General features: G+C 28.2%; 2 protein-coding genes across 3 annotated transcripts; both read left to right on the top strand.

Moving 5' to 3' along the window:
• Positions 1–8,296: 8,296 nt before the first annotated feature.
• On the top strand, positions 8,297–11,317 carry LOC125864499 (uncharacterized). Of its 2 annotated transcripts, XM_049544524.1 has the most exons (7): positions 8,297–8,986; positions 9,118–9,509; positions 9,734–9,833; positions 9,917–9,976; positions 10,053–10,139; positions 10,319–10,447; positions 10,621–11,317. In XM_049544524.1, the coding sequence occupies exons 1-7, from the start codon at positions 8,546–8,548 to the stop codon at positions 10,924–10,926; spliced, it is 1,515 nt and encodes a 504-aa protein (XP_049400481.1). In that variant the 5' UTR covers positions 8,297–8,545; the 3' UTR covers positions 10,927–11,317. The 2 variants fall into 2 exon arrangements, with proteins under 2 accessions (XP_049400481.1, XP_049400482.1); XM_049544525.1 differs by lacking the exon at positions 10,319–10,447 and having other exon boundaries at positions 8,356–8,986.
• A 1,674-nt stretch (positions 11,318–12,991) lies between these two features.
• On the top strand, positions 12,992–20,006 carry LOC125865105 (cytochrome P450 CYP72A219-like). Its single transcript, XM_049545274.1, has 5 exons — positions 12,992–13,339; positions 15,563–15,780; positions 17,714–17,955; positions 18,527–18,908; positions 19,540–20,006. The coding sequence occupies exons 1-5, from the start codon at positions 13,054–13,056 to the stop codon at positions 19,960–19,962; spliced, it is 1,551 nt and encodes a 516-aa protein (XP_049401231.1). The 5' UTR covers positions 12,992–13,053; the 3' UTR covers positions 19,963–20,006.
• Positions 20,007–21,489: the final 1,483 nt, after the last annotated feature.

Here is a 21,489-nt window from a genome sequence, read left to right as displayed (position 1 = left end):
TCCACACGAGTTGATAAAAGAGAAAGTTTCATCGAAGAGTCTGACGGTACAGCACCATCCGATTTCTCAGAAGTAGCTATGAAGTCCAAAGCAATTAAACCACCAATTGGAACAATCTTCAACCCAAATAACGAAACAGTAGCAACGCTTAAATTGATTACTCAAGAAGAACAATTACAGTAGTGAAATGTGGTAGTTCAGCTCTCTAAGAGTAGAAATTGCAGTATGAAAAATACTAAACAATAAGATAGAAACAGGTGAGAGAACTTAGAAGAAATAAGATGAGAATTAAGAGAATGTTGATATCACTCTTTTTTTACCCACTACTCTGCCATACTCCTGCATATAACAACTTTTTTTCACGTGCTTGTCCTAGCATTAGCCTAGGATATAGTCTTGTAGCTTTTTGTTGGGCTATTTAATTCGTTGGCTTTTCCTAATTGTCTCAGGCCCATTCTCAATTTCCCTACTGACTTGAGCTGGCTGATCCATAACATTGTATGTGACGTGAACAAAATTTGTGTATGATATACTTATAGAAACTGATTTCAAACTGGTATAATAGACTAAACTAAATTTAAGGATACTAAATTCTATATATTAATTTTATTGGTAAAAACTGATCATACTAATTTTACGAATTTAAAATTGGTCATCCTTTAATGGGTATAGATAGATACTGAAAAGCCACTCTATGTAAGTATTGTAGTTAAAAGCATTACAATATGAAAAATTGCTATGCGTAATTGATCCAGTGTAAAAAAATAATACAAAAATAGCCTTGTCAAAGATAAGTTTCCCAAAACACTTTTAAAAATTAAATGAAAATACCCAACAAAGAAACGACCAACAAGCTATTTTCTAACACATTTAATGTCTATTAATTCACTCTTGGTTTTGATTTTATCTTCGATAACTTCTCAATGTTGGGAACATGTTCTCTCGAAATTCTTAGTCCATCAAATCTGAAGCTTGGACGATGCTCAACTAAAGACTTAGAGTCTGTTTGGCATTACTGCTAAAAATAACTTATTTTTAGAAGCACTTTTTTAAAATGACTTTTCAGAAAAGTGATTTTGAAAAAAGCAATTCGTGTTTGACTAATTTATTTGAAAAGTATTTTTTATAAGCAAATTGTATTTGACTAATCTTTTTAAAAAGTACTTTTAAGAGTCAAATTACAAAAAAAAAGATAACTATTAATTTATTTATTTTCCGCAAATCTACCACTAGACAGTGTCTAGTGGCCTTTTATATTAAACATAAAACATATCAATAGGGATAAGTGCAAGCAAGGGGGCTAGGTCTTACCTTACTAATCCTAATGACGTACCTAACATCTACTACCTAACAAGCATAAAGAAAATAAGAGCTAGAGAAAACAAAGTATTTTCTGATAAACACAGAGTTTGTAATACACTACATGATGATATTACAAATGAGGATGCTTAAATAATGTAAAAATATGCCAATCAAGAAGAAAGTTGAGTTATCAGCCTCAAACTTTTTATTACAAACGCATGAATTAAAAAAAATTAATTGTTCATCAAAAGTAACTTGAAGTATTTTTCTCTTGTCCTCTTCTTCAAACCTATCCAACAACACTTGATAATTCGTACATTCTTTATGGATTTATTGGATCTTGTTGAACCTATTGATACTGTCAAATGATTCTGATTTGCCTGTCGCATCGATAGGTGCCTTGGAACAAACTCCTCAGTCATTTTACCGTCCCAACTATGTTGCCTTCCATGTGTCTTCATTTTGCTTTTGTTGCTTCCACTTCTTTGTTGCCTAGGTGATATATCTCCTTCCCTAGCCACTCTATAAGACAACTATTAATGTACTTCTAATATTAAAATTATTTTATAGAGAAAAACTATTTTAAATATCATTTTATAAAAAAAGTAATTAAATTTTAATTTTTTAAAATTAAAATTTACATGTTTAAATTTTCAATCAATATTATACCTTTTTGAGAGGTTGAAATCTTTAATTGTTATTTTTTTTCTTCTTTTTTCTAATCTTGAAAAAATATTGTTGTTTCCTTTTTTCTAATTCTACAAAATAATACGTAATAATATATAAAATAATAATATATAAACGTAAAATAAATTATAAAATTTATTATATAAAATAAAAAATAAAATTCTTAAATGAAATTTAACCAAACTTATGAAATATGCTAATTAATTAATAAGAAATATATTGGTAAATATGTAATTATGTATATATGAAAAGGATATTTTAGTTTGGAGAAAAATAATTTTTTTTCATGCTTCTGCTTTTTTTTAAAAAGCAGAAACTTTTAGCTTCTTCCCAACAACAGAAAAATTGTTTATGCTTCCATTTAAAAGCACTTTTACTAATTTGTCAAACACTTAATTTTTCAATAAAAGTGTTTTTTCTCAAAATAAATGTTTTTGGCCTCCCAACAACAATGCCAAACAGACTCTTATTCTCTTCAACTAATCTCGAACTCTTTTGAAAAGTAAATGAAAATTTTAATTTTTTTGACATGATTTCATATTGAAACAAAGAACAAATAAAATTAAATACAACCCCAATAAAAAAACGCAATTGAAAATTATGAGCAGTGGATGAAAAAGAAGAGAATTCTGAAGAAAACATGGTCGAAAGTTGAAACAAACACGATTAAGCCTTGAAATCAGGAAAAAAAAAATGGGAGACACAAAAATATGCATATATGAGATCTTTTGGAGAAAAATATGAAAAGAGATTTGAGAATTCCTTTCAAATCCCTAAAATGTAGTAAAAAGATTTGAGTGTTTTTTGTACTTTTGCAATTTGTAATTAAAAATAAAATAAAAACATAAAATTAATCTAATATAAAATACCTAATATGTTAGGATTTGTAATTAAACTGTTATATTAATAATTATCAAAAAATATATTTATGACTTGTAGTATAGACTATAGAGTCTTAAATAAATATATGTCGTGATTTTCTGTATTATTTATTTTAAAGTTAAGATGCAAATCACAATGCCATAAATATTAAAATTTATTGCATTTTTTCAAATATAAATATAGCATTGATGGAGTTATTATTGGACCCTTTTTATATTAACAAATGTTTTTTAATTAAAATTGTAAAATCTTATGAAATGAAAATTTATAATGAGGTTAGTATGGTCTTATATATATGATCTATCAATTTCAAAAGTATATAGGGTAATTCTATTTTAACTGATTAAAGGAGTTTAAGAAGAAAAAAAAATTATTTTCCACTTTTTTTTATTAGTTTTAAGAATTTTAAAAGAAAAAAAGGCTCTTTAAAAATAAAAAATAAAAAATATGTTTATTAGGAAAGGAGCATTTTTCGCCCGAAAGTAATAATATGAGCATTTGAATCAAAATATTAACAGCAAAAGACATTTTTTTGATCTAACTATTATCAAAAAATATTTTTATTCAATTTCATATTGTTGAAGAATATGTTTAATCTTTTTTCATTTTCAAAATTTAATTGAACCACTAAAGATCATATTTTTATTCAATTTCATATTGTTGAAGAATATGTTTAACCTTTTTTTCATTTTCAAAATTTAGTTGAACCACTGAAGATCAACAAAGCCGTACTATCTTACTTTTCGATGAATACTTATTTTAAAGAGGTATATGTGACGAATATGAAAAATTTGATCGAACTTAACTAAATCAAATTGATTTATATTTTTTTTTAATAAATTCATAAATTTTTATGCAAGTGTATAACCGTCTCGAACAATTGGGATGGTTTGATTTATGAAAAAAATGATTTTTTTTTAACCAAGTTGAATAACCTTACATGTATATGAATATACTTTGTATTAATACTCAGGGGCGGCTCAACATAATTTGTGGCTTATAACATTTTTCAAATATAAATATAACTTAGGTCCTAGCCTCTGGTGACTAGACGACTTTGGGTCTTTGCTCTTTAATTATCATTTACTTAATTATGTTTAAAATTAAAAGATGTTGTAACAGATACTCTATCAAACAATACAACAAAACCTATGCAAACACTCTTATTAAATATTTAAGATCAAACAATACGGCAATAAAATTTTACATTTTTGTCTTCTTGGTGAAGAATTAAAGTGTTTCTTCAAGAACATATTTGCGAAAAAAATATTTTAATAGTAGTATATTTTGAGGAGATATTTTAAAAGTAAAAATGACCGAAAATTATCCAACCATACCGATATCGAAGAGAAACCGATATGATTGGAATTGTTTTTAAAAAATCTAATTTTGGTTATATATTATAAAATACCTAAAAGTTTGAGATAGTATAATTTTTAAAATATAACCGATTGAACCGTACCATTAACACTACTATATAACACCAAGAAAATACACTATATTACTCGAATTCTTCAAATATGTGACTGAGTATTTTACCACAAATTACAATTAAGTCAAAATTAGAGTTAGACTTGATTTTCTTGTTCCCTAGGATACCTTTTTCGTTATCATTTTGCCTGGGATACTTGATGAAAAAGGGAATTGAAAAGTGAAAGTAATCAAAAGCAAACGAAAAAGTCCAAGAGGGGAAAAAGAGGAGGTGAATTTTTTAAGGAAATTTTATATAAATTTGATAGTGTAAAAGATAATTATATTTTAGTTTTTTAGTTTTTTTTTTTAAATTACAAAATTTTCTTGGTGGAATCCGAATATATTCTGATACATCTCAAAATGTTTCGATATATGGCGTCCCGGCTTTGAATACATCTCGATACATCGCGTTTCGATTTCGAATATATCAGTCAACTTCCCGGTACATCGCGTACGTCTCGATATGTCACGTAAAATGATGTAATGTTAGGAAATTTTAGAGAACATGGTAAAATAAATTGTGTATTTAGGTAATTTTTTCATTTTTGAACAAGAGATAGAATATGATGCTTCTATCTCAATTTATATAACTTACTTTAATTTTTAATTAGTCTAAACAATAATTTATATTTTAAAATCTAATATTAATTTAATTAAAAATATTCATTATAATTAAATGATTAAAACTACACAAATATTTAATGTGATTTATTTTAAACTATAAATTCTTAAAACCTTTTTACTTTCGTAAATTTTATATCAAATTAAATTATATCACATAAATTAAAATGAAGAAATATTAAAATAAAATCCTAGTTCCCTTCAACTATAAGCTCTGTGTTTTTCTTTCTTCTTTGAAAAAATATGCTTGGTGCGTGATTGAACAGTAAAATAATACTCATAATTCAAGCTAAGCTGTCATAAACAATAAAATCCCAAAGAGGAAAAAAAAATTATTTTCTTCCTTTCTTCTCTTTTCCCTAGAAGTTCCAAATCAATTAAATTAATCATATAGTATAATATTCTTTAATATTAAAAATACATTTGTAAAAGTGATGAACAAGAGAGGATTTGACCAAAGGCATAAAGTCAGACCACACGTGGTATTCGTTATCCTCCAAACCAAAAGAAGTATACGTATCAACTTCTCAACCAAGAGTTTTAGTTCTCCCGTTTTAATTTATTTATTTTATTTTAATTTGACACAAGTTAAAATATATTTTAAAATTTTATGAAATTTATTTATTTTTTTACACCAAAGAATGAAAGAAAAAAAATAAAATAAGGATAAGAAAACTCAAATAATGATAACCAAAGAAGTTAAAAAAATAATTTATGTATAAAAAAATTAAAATATACCTTAAACTTTGCAAAATGGATCATATATATCCTTACATGATATTTTTTAAAAATTAAGAGTCAAAAATATAAATTTAAAACTATTTTTTTTCACTTTCATTATATGCAGGATATATGTGAGCTTTTTTTATAACGCTATATGTAAACCATTTGTACAACGATAAGAGTATATATAAGTTACTTTCATAATAAGGGTTATATCAACTTTAAATGATAAAAAGATATATTAGGCTCCTTTCCTTATTTTATTTGGTGTGGACTCTCTGATTTAAAAAAAAAAAAAATGAAACACGCAAGTCAAAAAGGAAACTCTACTAACAAATTTGTTTCCTGTTTTTTTTTAGTGCGACGCAATGTAAACTACCTTATGTGTGTTTGGTTAAGAAAATATCTTTTCGGAAAAAAATGTTTTAAAGTTTTTTTTTTATATGTTTGATTCATTAAATAATTTTATTTTTAAAAATATAATTCTATTATAGTAATAGAAAAAATAACTAATAATTTCCATAAAAGACATTATTCTCATTCTTTAAGATTTGGATCTATCTCTGTCTTATGAACTTGTAAATTTTAAATATGAGTTTGTACTCACAAATATAAAATTTGGATCTATCTATGTTCTTCACCCTTACCCTTTTATAATTTGTCTAGACTATATATAAATACTTTAAAAATAATATATATATATGTTACTTGCACATACTAAACTCAAAAAAAAAAAAAAGTCATTTTTATTCCTAAAAACTATTTTCCAAGAAAACATTTTTCATAATATATAGTTTTTGCTCTTATCATTAGAAGGTGTTTGATTATGAATTTTTTTCACTTTTTTTGGAGTTGAACTTCAGAAAGTACGTTTGCTCATAAAATTTTGAAATTCAACTTCAGTTGATTTCAGAATTTGTAAAACAAAAAAAAATATTTTCACTTTTTTACTCCAAATCAATTAAATAAAGATAAATTTCAATTTCCAAAATTAAGAAACAAAAACTATTTTCTTTCTTCAGATTTGACGATAAAAAATTTAATGGGTTAGGGTAGGGTGAGTGAGTAAAAAGCAAGAAAATACTCATTTGTGTGTCTCCTTGTATTCCTTTTGGCTTTTGCTTTGGGCATTTCTTTTGAGGTGACAGTCACTATCTTCCTATTAATTCTCATTCTTCTTAGTGCTAAAGCCAAAAAGCTATGATATGGCCCTCCTACTTTCATTTATCCTAATTAGGAGCTACATTGAAAAAGGAAAATAAAGCTAAAATTATTACTATTACTATCACCCTCCATATCTTTTATTTATATTAGTAGTAGTTGGCAAAATTGTATAGATTCTTTTTTTTTTTACTACATTAATAAATGAGGATAAATTGATCGATAAACCTATATAATTTTTGAGAGAGATGAATTTAAAATTTTAAGTATAAGTGATCAGAGCACGACTGTGTTCACGACTATGTTAGCGACTTTTGCTATATATATATATAAATTCTAATTTATTTGTATACGTATGTCCATGATGCAAAGACAATGAAAAAGTTGAACATTCGAAGATATGTGTCAACGTGCAAGGTAAAACCCAGTCCTTAATTTGGTGATTATATATTTTTTTTCCAGCTAAAGAGCTCATCACTAATTTAGTTTTAATGCAAATTAATTAAAAATAATCTCCCACCTTTGCAAAAGGGAAAAAGGGCACACGACAAAGGCTCTACTACTTTTTAAGAGAACCACAAAAGAGCGACGCTCTCTAAGTAATTATTTACTAACACTAGAAAATAATTATTTAATTAAATAGATTGAAATATTTTTATAAAAGGTTAATCTAGAAATGGACTCACGAGTCACATCTATCTTGCGTGTTGGGAGGGGTCTTTCAATTTAATATATATGTTAATCATAGTTAAAATGATTGTTTTTTAAGAGAGAAAAAAAACACTTTATTTTGATAAGAATTATTTGATATCAATTAATATCATTAACAAATAAGTAGGACAAATATTACTCATCCAACTATGTATTTGAGGAAATAGAGAAAGGAAATATTTCAGGGGAGCCAAACAATTTTTTGTCATTAAATAAAAAATAAATACAAAAAAATCAAAGAAAATCAATACTTACTATATGCATGACAAAATAATTGTAATTTTGTGAGGAATGAGGTTCAGACGAATTCCTTGCACCCCTTAGATCCAACCATGGTCCAACAATATACTCTAAGGGGTTGGTTGAGAACAAGTTATCTAGAGATAAGATATTCCACTATATATGTATATGGGATAACTTGTTCTAAGGTAAAAATTGATGGGATAAATAATCCAACAATTACAAAATACTTCCAACTAAACGCAGAATAAAACAATCCTACATTTTATCCTGATATTATTATACTTTATACCTCCTAAAAGAATATACTAGAGTTTCACATATAGAATTTTTAAAATGTAGGATAAGATTTTTTCAAGTAACTTGACAAAAAATGTTAATTTGTTCGGACTCTATAAAAAGTATTATTAAAATACACTATTTTTGAACGATCCAACATGTACCTAATAACATTTTCAAAGAGTCGGAGCAACGTAACAAAAAGTGTGGTAGCTTAGTGAACACTATTTCACAATAGAATAGTTGAGCTGAAATTCAACTCTTTTACTACTAGCTTTATTAAAGGAGAGGGAGAAAAAGGTTGTTTCAAAAACAATGATAACATCCACTTTGTTTGCAACAACTTTGATTGGCAGATGGAATGCTACAGCATAACACTGATTACAAATATATTAATTGAAACATCTTAGCCATTATATACAAGTTTTGATCTAAGAAAAATTGTACCTTAGTATTCTTGTTGTTAATGGGGCTACACAAGAGTAATGAAGATCTCAAAACACAATTACCAGGAGGCACTGAACTTCATAACTCTGCTCATGAAGATCTAATTAAGGAAGTTGCTCTTCTGGAGCTGGAAATTATGTATTTGGAGAAGTATCTTCTATCAATGTATAGAAAAACATTTGCTAAGCGCTTACAATCACTGGATGACACAATAAAAGCAAAAGAAATGAAGAAGCACAACAACATCATCACCGAGGAAAATAAAATAACTAATACGAGTCCTTCTATGCCACCAGTAGAAGGATCAGGAGATCCAAGTCTAGTTGACACTTCAATTCTGAGATGCCACTCATCACTCTCTCACACTGCTGTTGCTGCTTCTTTCAAGCCTTCACCTCTAGTTGGAGTTCTTGCTGATGCTCTAGATTCATACCATTCTTTGCCTTTATCCATGCTCGAGGTAAGTAATGCACTCTGTTTTCGACAATCCTCTCTTCATAAGCTAGCTTTTGGGGTAGAGTTAGACCCAGGTGACGTATCTATTTGTGATGCAACTAACAATGCCAAATTGGATGATGTAATTGCAACCAGCATGCTCAGGTATCAACTTCAAATTGGACAGCGCCGGATCATTCTGTTAATGGCACTTCAAATCATTTTCATCATGACCCAAATCAGCTGTCTGAAGAAATGATTAAGTGTATTTCAGCCATATATTTTCAGATTGCTGATCCCCCTTTGTTCAGCTATGATTACCCATTCTCTCCAATCTCATTATCATCATCATCAGTTCAGCAAGGTCAGAATGATATGGGGATTTTACAATGTGAAGAAAGTTCATCTAATTCAACACTGAATAACCCTTTTCACATTAAAGAGCCAAGAGAATTTAATGGATCTTTTGTCACAATGACTGAAGTACAAGGGCTCTGTCGAGATAGACGGAGCTTAGATGGTGTGGATCGCATGTTACAACATTTTAGGTCAGCTATACTACCTCAAATTGTAATCTGCATTTTCCTATTCTCAAATAAAGAGTTGGTACTAAAAACATGTTATATCTGTAAAGTGATCTGGATGATTAAGCTAATGATATAGTTGCTTGTAGAAACTGGATCTCCGTAATTTGGACATATGTAACATAAAGTGTTTCAGTAAGCTAGCTGAGTTTTGTAAGTGCTGAAAGGTATTCAACTTGTCAATACAGGTATCTTGTCTCGAAGTTGAAGGAAGTTGATCCTAGAAAAATGAGGCATGACGAGAAGCTAGCTTTCTGGATTAATGTCCACAATGCACTAGTGATGCATGTAATAACATATCTGTAGCTACAAGTTCTATGAAGATCTTTTACTGCATATCAAAGTTACTAACGAGCATTTATATATTTCAGGCGTTCTTGGTTTATGGGATTCCACGAAGTACTCTCAAGAGAGTATCTCAACTTCTCAAGGTCATAACAGCCCAATATCTGTGAAAAAGTTATGTGTTACTGAGGTGGTTATAACTTGGAAAATTATATGTTTCAGGCTGCTTATAACATTGGAGGAAATACAGTAAGTGTGGAGATGATTCAGAGTTCTATACTAGGATGTCGATTGCCCCGTCCTGGTCAGGTAAATCACATTCTTGTTTTTGTACTTGGATTTAGTCCCCTGATTTCCTCTGTTTCATGCATAATAGATTGTTCATTTGTTAGCTGACTCGTGAATCGTATCTTCAATAAGGAGTTTTAACTGTTCTAGTCACTGTGTATGCTCTCAGTGAGGCTTATTGAACTTAATTTTGCCTGTAGTGGATTCAATCATTGTTCTTCCCAAAACAAAAATTTAAGGCTGGAGATGCAAGAAAAGGATATGCAATAGAGCATCCAGACCCTCGTCTACGTTTTGCTCTATGCTCAGGAAGCCATTCTGATGCCCTGGTACGCGCAGATTGGTTGAGCTAGCTATATTTTTATCTATCTTTCAGTGATTTGATTTGAACATAAGCATTGATATCATTTAGAATCTTGTTACGTATAAGAGAAGAAATTATCTTTCTACATTGATACTTGTCTCGTTTTGTTTGGCTTCTCATTCAATGAAATATGTCCAGCTACGGTTGTACACGCCTAAGAGAGTGTTCCAGGAGCTTGAAGTGGCTAAAGAAGAGTACCTTCAAACAAACACAAGTGTACACAAGGAACAAAAACTAGTTCTCCCCAAGAATGTGGAATCTTATGTGAAGGAGGTTGATTTGTGCCCTTCTGGCTTAAAGGAAATGATAGAGCTCGCGTTGCCTGAACATTTTACAAGAAAATATCAGGGGAAGTTATGGAAGAAAATTGAGTGGATTCCTCACAACTTCACTTTCCGTTACCTAATTTCACATGAATTGCTTGAGTCTGTCGTATCCTTCTGATCAAACTCAGTACTGTCGATGGATTTGAATGAAAGACGAATGAATTTAGAATAAAAAGTTGATCAAAAGTATATAGTTGAAGATACAATTTCAGCTACCTAAGCTGAAACAGGTTTGAGAGCAGAGGCGCAACAAGGTACAGTTTAGCAGATGTTTTTGAGCTGCTAATCTGAGAAGTGAAAAATAGCTTTAGCTAAGCCAGAGCAGTATCCACAAGTGTGACATATACTTTGTGTCAAACTTTCAATATACATTAAAACTGCATGTACCTGTACTGGATGTATAAATACACGCTTATCCAATACGTATCTGTACATAGTCAATCGAGTTCGTGTAATATAATGTGTGATTCAACTATCAATTTCTCATTGTAATGTGAATGAGTTTTGTGCTATGCCAGATTAAAAACTGAAATGTTTCTGTTTGTTTTTTCCTTTCTGCACTTTGTCTTAGCACATGAAAAGAGCAAACACATGTATATGATCAACTAGAGCTGCAATGGGATTTCTAGTTAGGTGTGATAATTTTAATTTTACTTTTTAGTTGGCTATGAAGACTAAGTTGAATATAGCATGACATTGGTATATTTTTAGTTGTCATGACTTTGATGTTACAGTTTTGAAATATATTTTCTCCTCTTTTCTATTTATATCGTTAAAATCATGATGATCCAATTTTTGAGTAATTCTTATTCAACAAAATAATTAGGTCGAATATAATATGAAGTCGTATTGTTCTGTCATGATATACATATAACTATATATGTTATATATAATCTATGAATATTCTCCAATTGGAAGCTATGAATTATTTTACTTTAATCTAGTCAGGAAGTGACAAATAATTTTGAGAATCATGTTTTACTACGCTAAGTTTACTAAGACTAGCAATAAATGTAACATTAGCCAGCGATGTGTTTGATGTAATTCAAATAAGATAAAGATTCAGGGTCATAGTAATATATATAACAATCCGGTTGAGTTATCAAATCATACATTTCAATATTTTCCTGTCGTTATTAGTTTATTGAGCGTTTTGCGAACAACCCTAATACTACTCAACTATTACTAAGTCTAAAACTAAATTTGTGATTTAATCGAAATGCCTGTTATTTAAATTCATATAAGGATATGCCTTTTGTCTCAAAGTAGTTTTATTTTTTGATGGTCCAGAGTTTATTTGACTTATTTTTTGGAGCTAAATTAAATTAGATTAGATTTATTTAGTATTTTTTAAATTAAAATTAAGATATTTAAAAATTACACAAAAAGTATATAAGATGCAATATTTTTCATATCAATATCGTAAAAAAATATATTTTTTAAAAATAATAGTCAAAATTTATATAGTTTAACTTTTTTTTAAAAATATCACAAGTAATTTAGGATAGAAGAAGTGAATTGCACAAATTACGAACAAATTTACAAGTAATATCCTTTTTAATAAAATAAAAATAGATTTAATTAAGTGTAGACAAGTCAAATTGTCTTAATCAAGAGAAAGAGAGAGCAAGAAGAAAATTACATGCAGTATACGAAGCTTCTTTCAACTTTCAAAGACGTGTGCTAATTTTGTTTGAGTTTTAATTTTCTTGGTCACCAAGGCCTTACAAATTTTCTTGGTCGTTAAGTCTTAATTTTAAAATTCACTTTCTTCTCATCAGCTATCGTAGTTTAATGAGACGGAGTCAGAATTTCAAATTTATAAATTAAAAATTTATCATTCAATTTATAGCTCGTTTGAATTACTAATTTACAATTAAATATTTCCTCGTATTTAATAAAATTTTAATTAAATATAAAAATTACTAAATTTATCCAGACTCGTACCTAATATTATAGTTCTGCTTATGATAGTATATACTCTCTATGTCTCAATTTATGTGACACTTTTCGTTTTTCGAGAATCAAATACTATAAGTCACAATAATTTATAATTCAAAATATTTAAAAGATCTATGAAAAACTTACGGTCAAAGATAGACTTTTTGAATTTTGAAATTCGAAAAGTGTCACATAAAATGGGACGGAGGGAGGGAGTATATACTATCTATATAAGTACTAATATTATTAGATATAAACACCACATAGAATTGTGTGCTAGTGAGTGTAAGATAAGGCTTTCAATATGGAGATACCGTACAATTTTAAACTAGCAATATTTTCATTTGCAATTATTTTTGTATTAAGATGGGCATGGAGAATCTTGAATTATGTGTGGTTGAAACCAAAATATTTGGAGAAACAACTAAGACAAGAGGGTTTCAAAGGGAATTCTTATAAGTTTTTGTTTGGGGATATGAAAGAGATGAGCAAGATGGGTGAAGAAGCTTTGTCCAAGCCTGTTAATTTCTCCCATGACATGATTTGGCCTAGAGTCAACCCATTCATACACAAAATCATCACAAACTATGGTATGATTTCACAATTCTAATTTATTTTTCTTTAAAGTAACTAGCTCTGGTTAGTATACATCCGCTGCGGATAAGTTTTTTCCATATTTAGTTATAGAGAAGTTAAATTATGAATTTAATTTATATATATGGTTAGCATTAAGATTTTTTAAGCCATCAAATCACTTTATAATCTGCCTTAGTTTTAAGATTATAAATTTTACATTTTAGAAATGTTTACTAGTAGATCTTTTTTTTGTTTAAACTACTTAACTAGACATAAATCACTATCATATATACTAATCTTACCTTTAGTTTTAAACAACTACATATATTACCACTTTTAATATTTTATATAATATATTTTAAAAGATACAATCAGATTTAAATTTTTTTTTTTCTCTCCAGCCAATGTCCCTCTGTCAATCACCTTACCCAACCATAACTCTCATGACCCCACCCCATGCCCTCCACTAGCTCCACCATCTCTCTAAAATTAAATCTTGGTAATCAGCATTATACGTAGAGGTTTGTTATTATTGTTATATTATTATCATGTATATGGTATAGAGTTCTTATTAATTTGGTATTGTAGACATGTATCTCGATTATTCAAATCGGTTCTTCTTTTTCATGTATCTAAGATATTCAGCCTCAATTAATTCAATATTATAAACATGTATCTTGAATATTCAAACCAACGGATACATGTAGCTAGCGAGTAATGATGCATGTAACCAAAGGGCAAAATCCCCATAGAAAGTAATATGGTGATATTAATCATTGTTGAAAAAACTCACAAAGAAAAAAAACAAATTGATGCCAAGAAGATGAAGTTTACCATTAGAGAATTAGTTTGGTTTTATGCTTTCGTTATTTTAGGAAGATTTGTTAAAGTTGATACGCTTAGGAATCTCTAGATATGTTAGAGTTGTTAATTAAACCTCAATTACTCCTCAAATTGGTTACACACATTTAATTCAAAATTAATAGAACATGTATCTCGAATATTCAAACCGCCAGATATTGTATCTGGCGAGTAATGATACATGTATCCAAAGGACAACCGTCGGATACTGTTTCTAACGAGTAATGATACATGTATCCGAAGGACAACCGTTGGATACATGTATCTGGCAAGTAATGATACATGTATACAAATGACGAAATATGATATAAGAAGTAATATTTGAAACTATCAAAAACTCTAGTAATAACTAGGACTTAAACTAGTGGGATTTATATAGTTTGCTTTTTTTTTTGGGAAAAGGGCCTGATATACCCCTCAACTTTGTCATTTGGAGCTGATATGCCCCTCGTTATGAAAGTGGCTCATATATACCCTTACCGTTATACAAACGGCTCACATATACCCCTAGCCATTTGTATATAAGTAGGGGTATATATGAGCCACTTTCATAACGAGGGGTATATCAGCTCTAAATGACAAAGTTGAGGGGTATATCATACCCTTTTTCCTTTTTTTTTTTTCATAATTTGATGGTACAAAATTATTTATATTTTAATGACATAGATAACTTAAAACTCTCGAATTATCTAATATTAATATCATTAAATACTTTTTATCTGTAATAAGATTGTGTCTCATATCCACATCATATGTTAGTGTTTTTATCACAAGATCAAAATCATTTACCAAATTTTGAACCTGCCTAAACTAGGAACAAACTTACTCAATTATTATTATATATTAATTTAAAATTATTATAAAAATTTATAATCAAATTTTGAACCTGCTAAAGCTAAGCATGGTAGTGGATTTAGGTATCTCATAAAAATGTGAAAATAATTGGAAAAGTTGCATAATTAGATACACTTCACTATCATATATTCTATTATTATCTATATTTTTGAAATATTACGTATCTTACCACTAATCAAGAGTTTTCTATCATATATTGAACAAAATACACTTAAATACATGTAATTTTGCTACCATATACATAAAAATAGAGAGAGAGGCAAGCGAAATTCGTATTTATTACATATACATGGGAGAGTAGAAAGCGAGATGGGAGAGAGGCGAGGAAAATTTGTAATGTATCCCAGATACATGCGAATCCACTTGAATACAATATATCTTATATCTATTTGGACTTATCTAAAAACACCAAAATTAAACAAGATAAAGTAATAAAATAAACTAAAATATATCTAAGTAATTAACTTTTAAACTAATAAAATTTATGTAAGTTCCCAAAATAATTTGAGTTGAATTTGTAGGTAAGAATAGTTTTGTGTGGTTCGGGCCAAGACCAGCAGTGGTCATCATGGATCCTGAAGTTATAAAGGAGGTGATGATGAAGAATTATGTATTTCAGAAGCCAGGTGGCAATCCACTCACTAAATTATTAGCAACTGGAATTGCAGACTATGAGGCTGATAAATGGGCTGTACATAGAAGGCTTCTCAATCCTGCTTTTCACCTTGACAAGTTGAAGGTTTTACTACTATCAAACTTACTCATATAAGTGTTCTAATTTATTTGATATAAAAAAGTTTTTTTTTTAAAAAAAAGATTTTTAAAATTTGTAATTTTAAACAAGGAAAAAAGATCTGATATACTCTTCAACTTTGTCATTTAAAGTTGATATATCACTCGTTACAAAAGTAGCTCACATATTTCCCTATTATTATACAAATGACTCACATATATCCCAACCATTACAATAGTGACGCACATATACCCCTATCGTTACACAAATGACACATATATACATTTACTATTACAAAAATGACTCACATATACCCTTAACGTTACAAAAGTGACTCACATATACCTTTAATCTATCGAAAGTGAAAAATTAATTTAAATTTTAAAAAATTTATGTTGGAGTATATATGATCATTTTTTACACATAATTCTTTTTCTTAAATTTTTTGGTTATCATTATTTGAATTGCTCATTCTTATTTTATTTATTTATTTCATTTTTAGTGTAAAAATATGAATGAAAAAAGAGAAAAACTTAAGAAAAAATAAAAATTTAATTATATTCTGGATATATTGTAATTTATTTTTTGTATATATAAAAATAATTGGGTGCATATATGATAAATTTTACAATAAAGTTAGTGAAAAATAAATTTGACCATCAAAATAATGAATCCAAATTAACCGATGAGTCAAAAAGTCGATAAAAAAATACGTGTGAGAAGTATCAAATACACCCCTACGTGATTTTTTTAAATAATTTTAAAAAAAAATTGATATATTCACTTCTATTAAAGGGAAAGGGTATATATGAGTCAATTGTGTAACAATAGGGGTATATAAGAGTCACTGTTATAACGAGGGTATATCAGTTCTAAATAATAAAGTTGAGGGACATATCAGACCCTTTTCTCTTAAAACAATTTCATTGACCCTTTGCGTGGCTATAAATCATACCATTTAGGACAAAAGAGAAATTTTAGTTAAATTATTTACAATTGTAGAAATATGACATTTTTTTGGGACAAAATAAAAAAAATTGTCATATAAATTGAGACGAGATAGTACTATTTAGTACTCCATTATCTATTTAATTTTAATTTGTTTGTTATTGTTTGACTCAACACAAAGACGGAGGCAAAACATCGAAGGCTATAAATTCAATAGAACATAATAATTTTGACTCAAATTTTATATTTGCCTTAAGAAATCTATTTTATATGTATATATATATATATAATTTAGGTCTCAATTATTAGCATTTGAAGTTGTTTTTAAGTTTCGAACTCATAAAATTCAAATCTCACACCCACTTCTAACTCAACACAAAATTTCAGAAAGAAATAAAGATTTTTAGTAACTAGAATCTTAAACATGTCATAACATTTGTATACCTATAAACTTTTAAAATTTATAATGTTAAATTTGCCATAATATTTGTGAGCCTTCGAAAAAATTTCACCAAAAGACATAAATATGTGTTCTTTTTATTGAGTCTGACTAATAAAAAAAAAAGAATATCAAAGAAACCGGGAGAATATTGAATTTTTTCCTATAGACACTAATATTATAAAAACAAAATAATCTATACTATCAATGTATATATACACTTTAACATGTTGTAGCATATTATGTTTGCCTTATTTATAAGGTTATTAATCCAGTTTTAATCCTGAACAATTATTTTTTAGGCGATTTGATAGTTTAAATTTTTATATGGACAATATATAATAAAAGTTATATTCCTATTATTCAGAGTTTAAGTTGTATATCTCATCAGAATAAGATTTGATCAGATCATTTTATTTGTTCAAGTGGATAATCTATTTTATTCTTAAGATTATAAATCCCCCGTCTTATTTTGTGATCTTACAATATAGTAATATTTTTTGTTGTAATGTATATAAACTTAAGTTTGAATTCTTATTATAAAATATGCAGCATATGCTACCTGAATTTAAATTGACTGCTAGTGAGATGTTGGGCAAATGGGAGAAAATAGTGTCTAGAGAAGGATCAGAGATAGATGTGTTGTCATATCTACAAACTTTGACAAGTGATGCAATTTCAAGAACTGCCTTTGGCAGTAGCTATGAAGAAGGAATAAAGATTTTTGAACTCCAAAAAGAACAAATTCAACTAATTTTACAAGTGTCACGCACAGTATATATTCCAGGATGGAGGTAAAATTATTATTTATTTCTTTATATATTTTTATAATAAATATGCATGTTAGATAATCTTCTAGTACTAGTCTTATGATTTTCCAAAGTGATTATGAATCTTGAAAGTAATTTGAGATTCATTCTCAATATCATATTTAACAAATACATGAACTAATTATTTATTAACTTTATTTGATGATGTTTTAAGTTTAAAGTTTTGGTCTCTATTAATAGGGGTTGGTTTGGAAGATCTTTAATTACTTTTAATTGAAAATATTTAAAGTCTAAATTAAAGATACATCAATCAAAACAAGAAAAGAAGAGTTCTTGAATAACACATTGTGTAGATGCGATCATAACAACATCAATGCATTAGAATTTATCAAAACTCTGAAATTAAGTGTGCTTGGGTAACAATAGAACTAGAATATATACTAGCTCTTCTGAAAGTTCTCGTGTTGCATCCCTCGTATAAAAAGAGTTACAACATTGAATAGCTTAGTTGAATTATCATTTTTCTAACCAAAAAACCACTAGAATATTTTTCTTGTTTGCAACTTTGTACTGATTAAATTTCATGAAATTGTAGATTTTTGCCAACTAAAAGGAACAAAAGAATGAAGCAAATCTTCAATGAAGTAAGAACACTGATATTAGAAATTATCAATAAAAGAATGAGGATGATTGAAGCTGGAGAATCACATGATGATTTATTGGGTATATTATTGTCATCCAATTTAAAAGAAATTCAACAACATGGGAATAAGAAATTTGGTATGAGCATTGATGAGGTGATTGAAGAGTGTAAATTGTTCTATTTTGCTGGCCAAGAGACTACTTCAACTTTACTTGTATGGACAATGATTTTACTAAGCCAACATCCTAATTGGCAAGACAGAGCTAGAGAAGAAGTTTTAGAAGTGTTTGGGAGTAATGAAGTTGACTATGACAAGTTGAATCAACTAAAAGTAGTAAGTATTACCAACATACTCAATTATTTTGAACTTTTTGTTATTAGGGTAGTGTTTGGATCAATTTACACGTACTTTACTAGATTTTTTTTATCTCCTGACATCTGAACTCTGATCTCTCATAATTTCCACTTACTTCACTAGTGATTAAACCATACCTTTGGGTTAATTTTATGAATCGTCTATCAACTTTCATTTGATTTCACTAAAGTCAATAAAGTACTCTTTGTAACATAAGAGTAGCTCAACTTTACTTAAATACCAGAAAAAGTCACTAAACTAATTTTTATAACAAAAATATCACTCAACTTCGCCTAAGTATCATAGAAAGCTAATTAAAAACAAAGAAGAAATGATGAGGACATAGTATTTTTCCTATGATACTTTAGATTGAGTGACTTTTTTGTTATAAAAAAATTATTAATCACTTTCCGTAATACTTAGGAAAAGTGAGTGACTTTTTCATTACAAATATACTTGGTGCTATAAAATAAAAATTGAGTGATAGTTGGTGAAATATATCTTTAATGCTTCAATTAATCAAATTCTGAATTTCATTTTTTTATCTTCTAAAATAAAAATATGTTTTAATGACTATAATATTAACTTGTGATCTATTTATTCTTTATAGGTGACTATGATCTTAAACGAGGTCTTAAGATTGTATCCAGCAGGATACATGATGACTAGAATGGTACAAACAAAAACAAACTTAGGAAATTTGTGTTTACCAGGTGGTGTGCAACTTTTGTTACCAACAATATTGTTGCAACATGACACTGAAATATGGGGAGATGATGCAATGGAATTCAATCCAGAGAGGTTTAGTGATGGAATATTGAAGGCAACAAAAGGACAACTTGTGTTCTTTCCATTTGGTTGGGGTCCTAGAATATGCATTGGGCAAAATTTTGCTATGTTAGAGGCAAAAATGGCAATGACTATGATACTTAAACACTATGCATTTGAACTCTCTTCATCTTATTCTCATGCTCCTCATCCATTAATGCTTCAACCTCAATATGGTGCTCCTTTAATTTTGTACAAGTTATAGACATGGTTATCATGTTTTATCTTTTGAGTTATGTTATATTTATATAAGTAAATGTTGTTTTTCAATTATGGTTCATGTAACTAGGAGTTTAAGGATTGGCATAGTGTAACTATTTCTAAGTGAGCTATATTATTTTGTAAGAGTGGAGTACTATTTAATACATAAATATATCGGTGTACTAATGTTAATGATTTTCTTCTCCATTAATTTTGCGCCTTAGAATTGATTATCCTTTGAATTGGATTATTTTTAATAAAAGAAGAGAAAAGGGTCAAAATTATCTCTCAATTTTCGTTTAATAACTAGCTTGAACCTTCATCTATCCGGTCATCTACCCGTACCCCTCAATTGGTTGAAAAATCCCAAATCAACCTCCAAATATTAGTCCTCACCTCCCCCCATTGCAATTGGGGGAGAATTTTGGAAGAAGGTTCACTCGAACCTCCTTGATAAAAGATTACATTGTACATATATAGTAATTTTTTTTGTCTTTATGTATATATATAAATTCTGAACCCCTGAACAAGAAATAAAGTGCAGTGCAATGGTAACTGCCTTAAAAATTGACCACTTTGTTCAGGGTTTGAGCGTCATTGTGATCATTTTGTTTTCAGTTTTTTTTTTTTCAATTTAATTTTGGGAACAACCACTAGCCTACCTCAATCTTTCACTATTAATTACTCCCTCCGTCCACCTTTAATTGTTGAGCAACTTTCATATATAGCAAACATAAAAAATATATTTGTATGTTATAGCTATAGTTTGCATAATTGCGCTCCATAGTAAATTTTATGTTTGCTATGAAACTTTTGATTTGTATAATTCGCTAGATACATTCAATTTTATACAAATTGTTCAATTTTGTATAAATTCATTTATACATTATAATTTGTATAATAAGATTTGTATTTGTATAATTACAAGTGTATATGACGAAAATATATGTATTTGTATTTATATATATATATATATTTTTTTTCCTCTCGCTTTATACAAACACAAACGCATTTTATACATTTGTATACCGAATGGGTAATTGTATACCAAAAATGACTAATTGTATACCGAACCAAATGACAAAAAAAATGAAATGTTTGTTGCGAATTACAAATAATAAACTATGACTATAACATTTAATTTGAATTAATAGTTTGCTATTTCATACAATTTTTCCTTAATTGTCATGTTGCGTTTTTCGAAAGTCAATTTGACTAGTTCTCAAAGTTAAATTAAATTACATTAATTTGATATTTTAAATAAAATATTTAGATATTAAAAAAATATACGAAAAGTACTAAACATTATAGTTTTTTGCATATCAATATGAAAAATACATCATAAAATGTTAGTCAATGTTTTTATAATTTGACTATAAAAAAAGAAACCATGACAAATAAAAGTGAGCGGAGGGAGTATTTATCTATATATATTTTTTAAAAAATATTAAAATGATAGATTTAATCCCAAAAAAATCAAATCGTCCTAAAAAATCAAACACCCTAAGTAAAATTCCTGAATTTGCCACTA

This window comes from Solanum stenotomum, chromosome 5 (assembly GCF_019186545.1).
Source record: "Solanum stenotomum isolate F172 chromosome 5, ASM1918654v1, whole genome shotgun sequence".
Lineage (NCBI taxonomy): Eukaryota > Viridiplantae > Streptophyta > Magnoliopsida > Solanales > Solanaceae > Solanum > Solanum stenotomum.
Note: the sequence above shows the minus strand (reverse complement) of the source record. Positions and strands in the feature narration are given on the sequence as shown.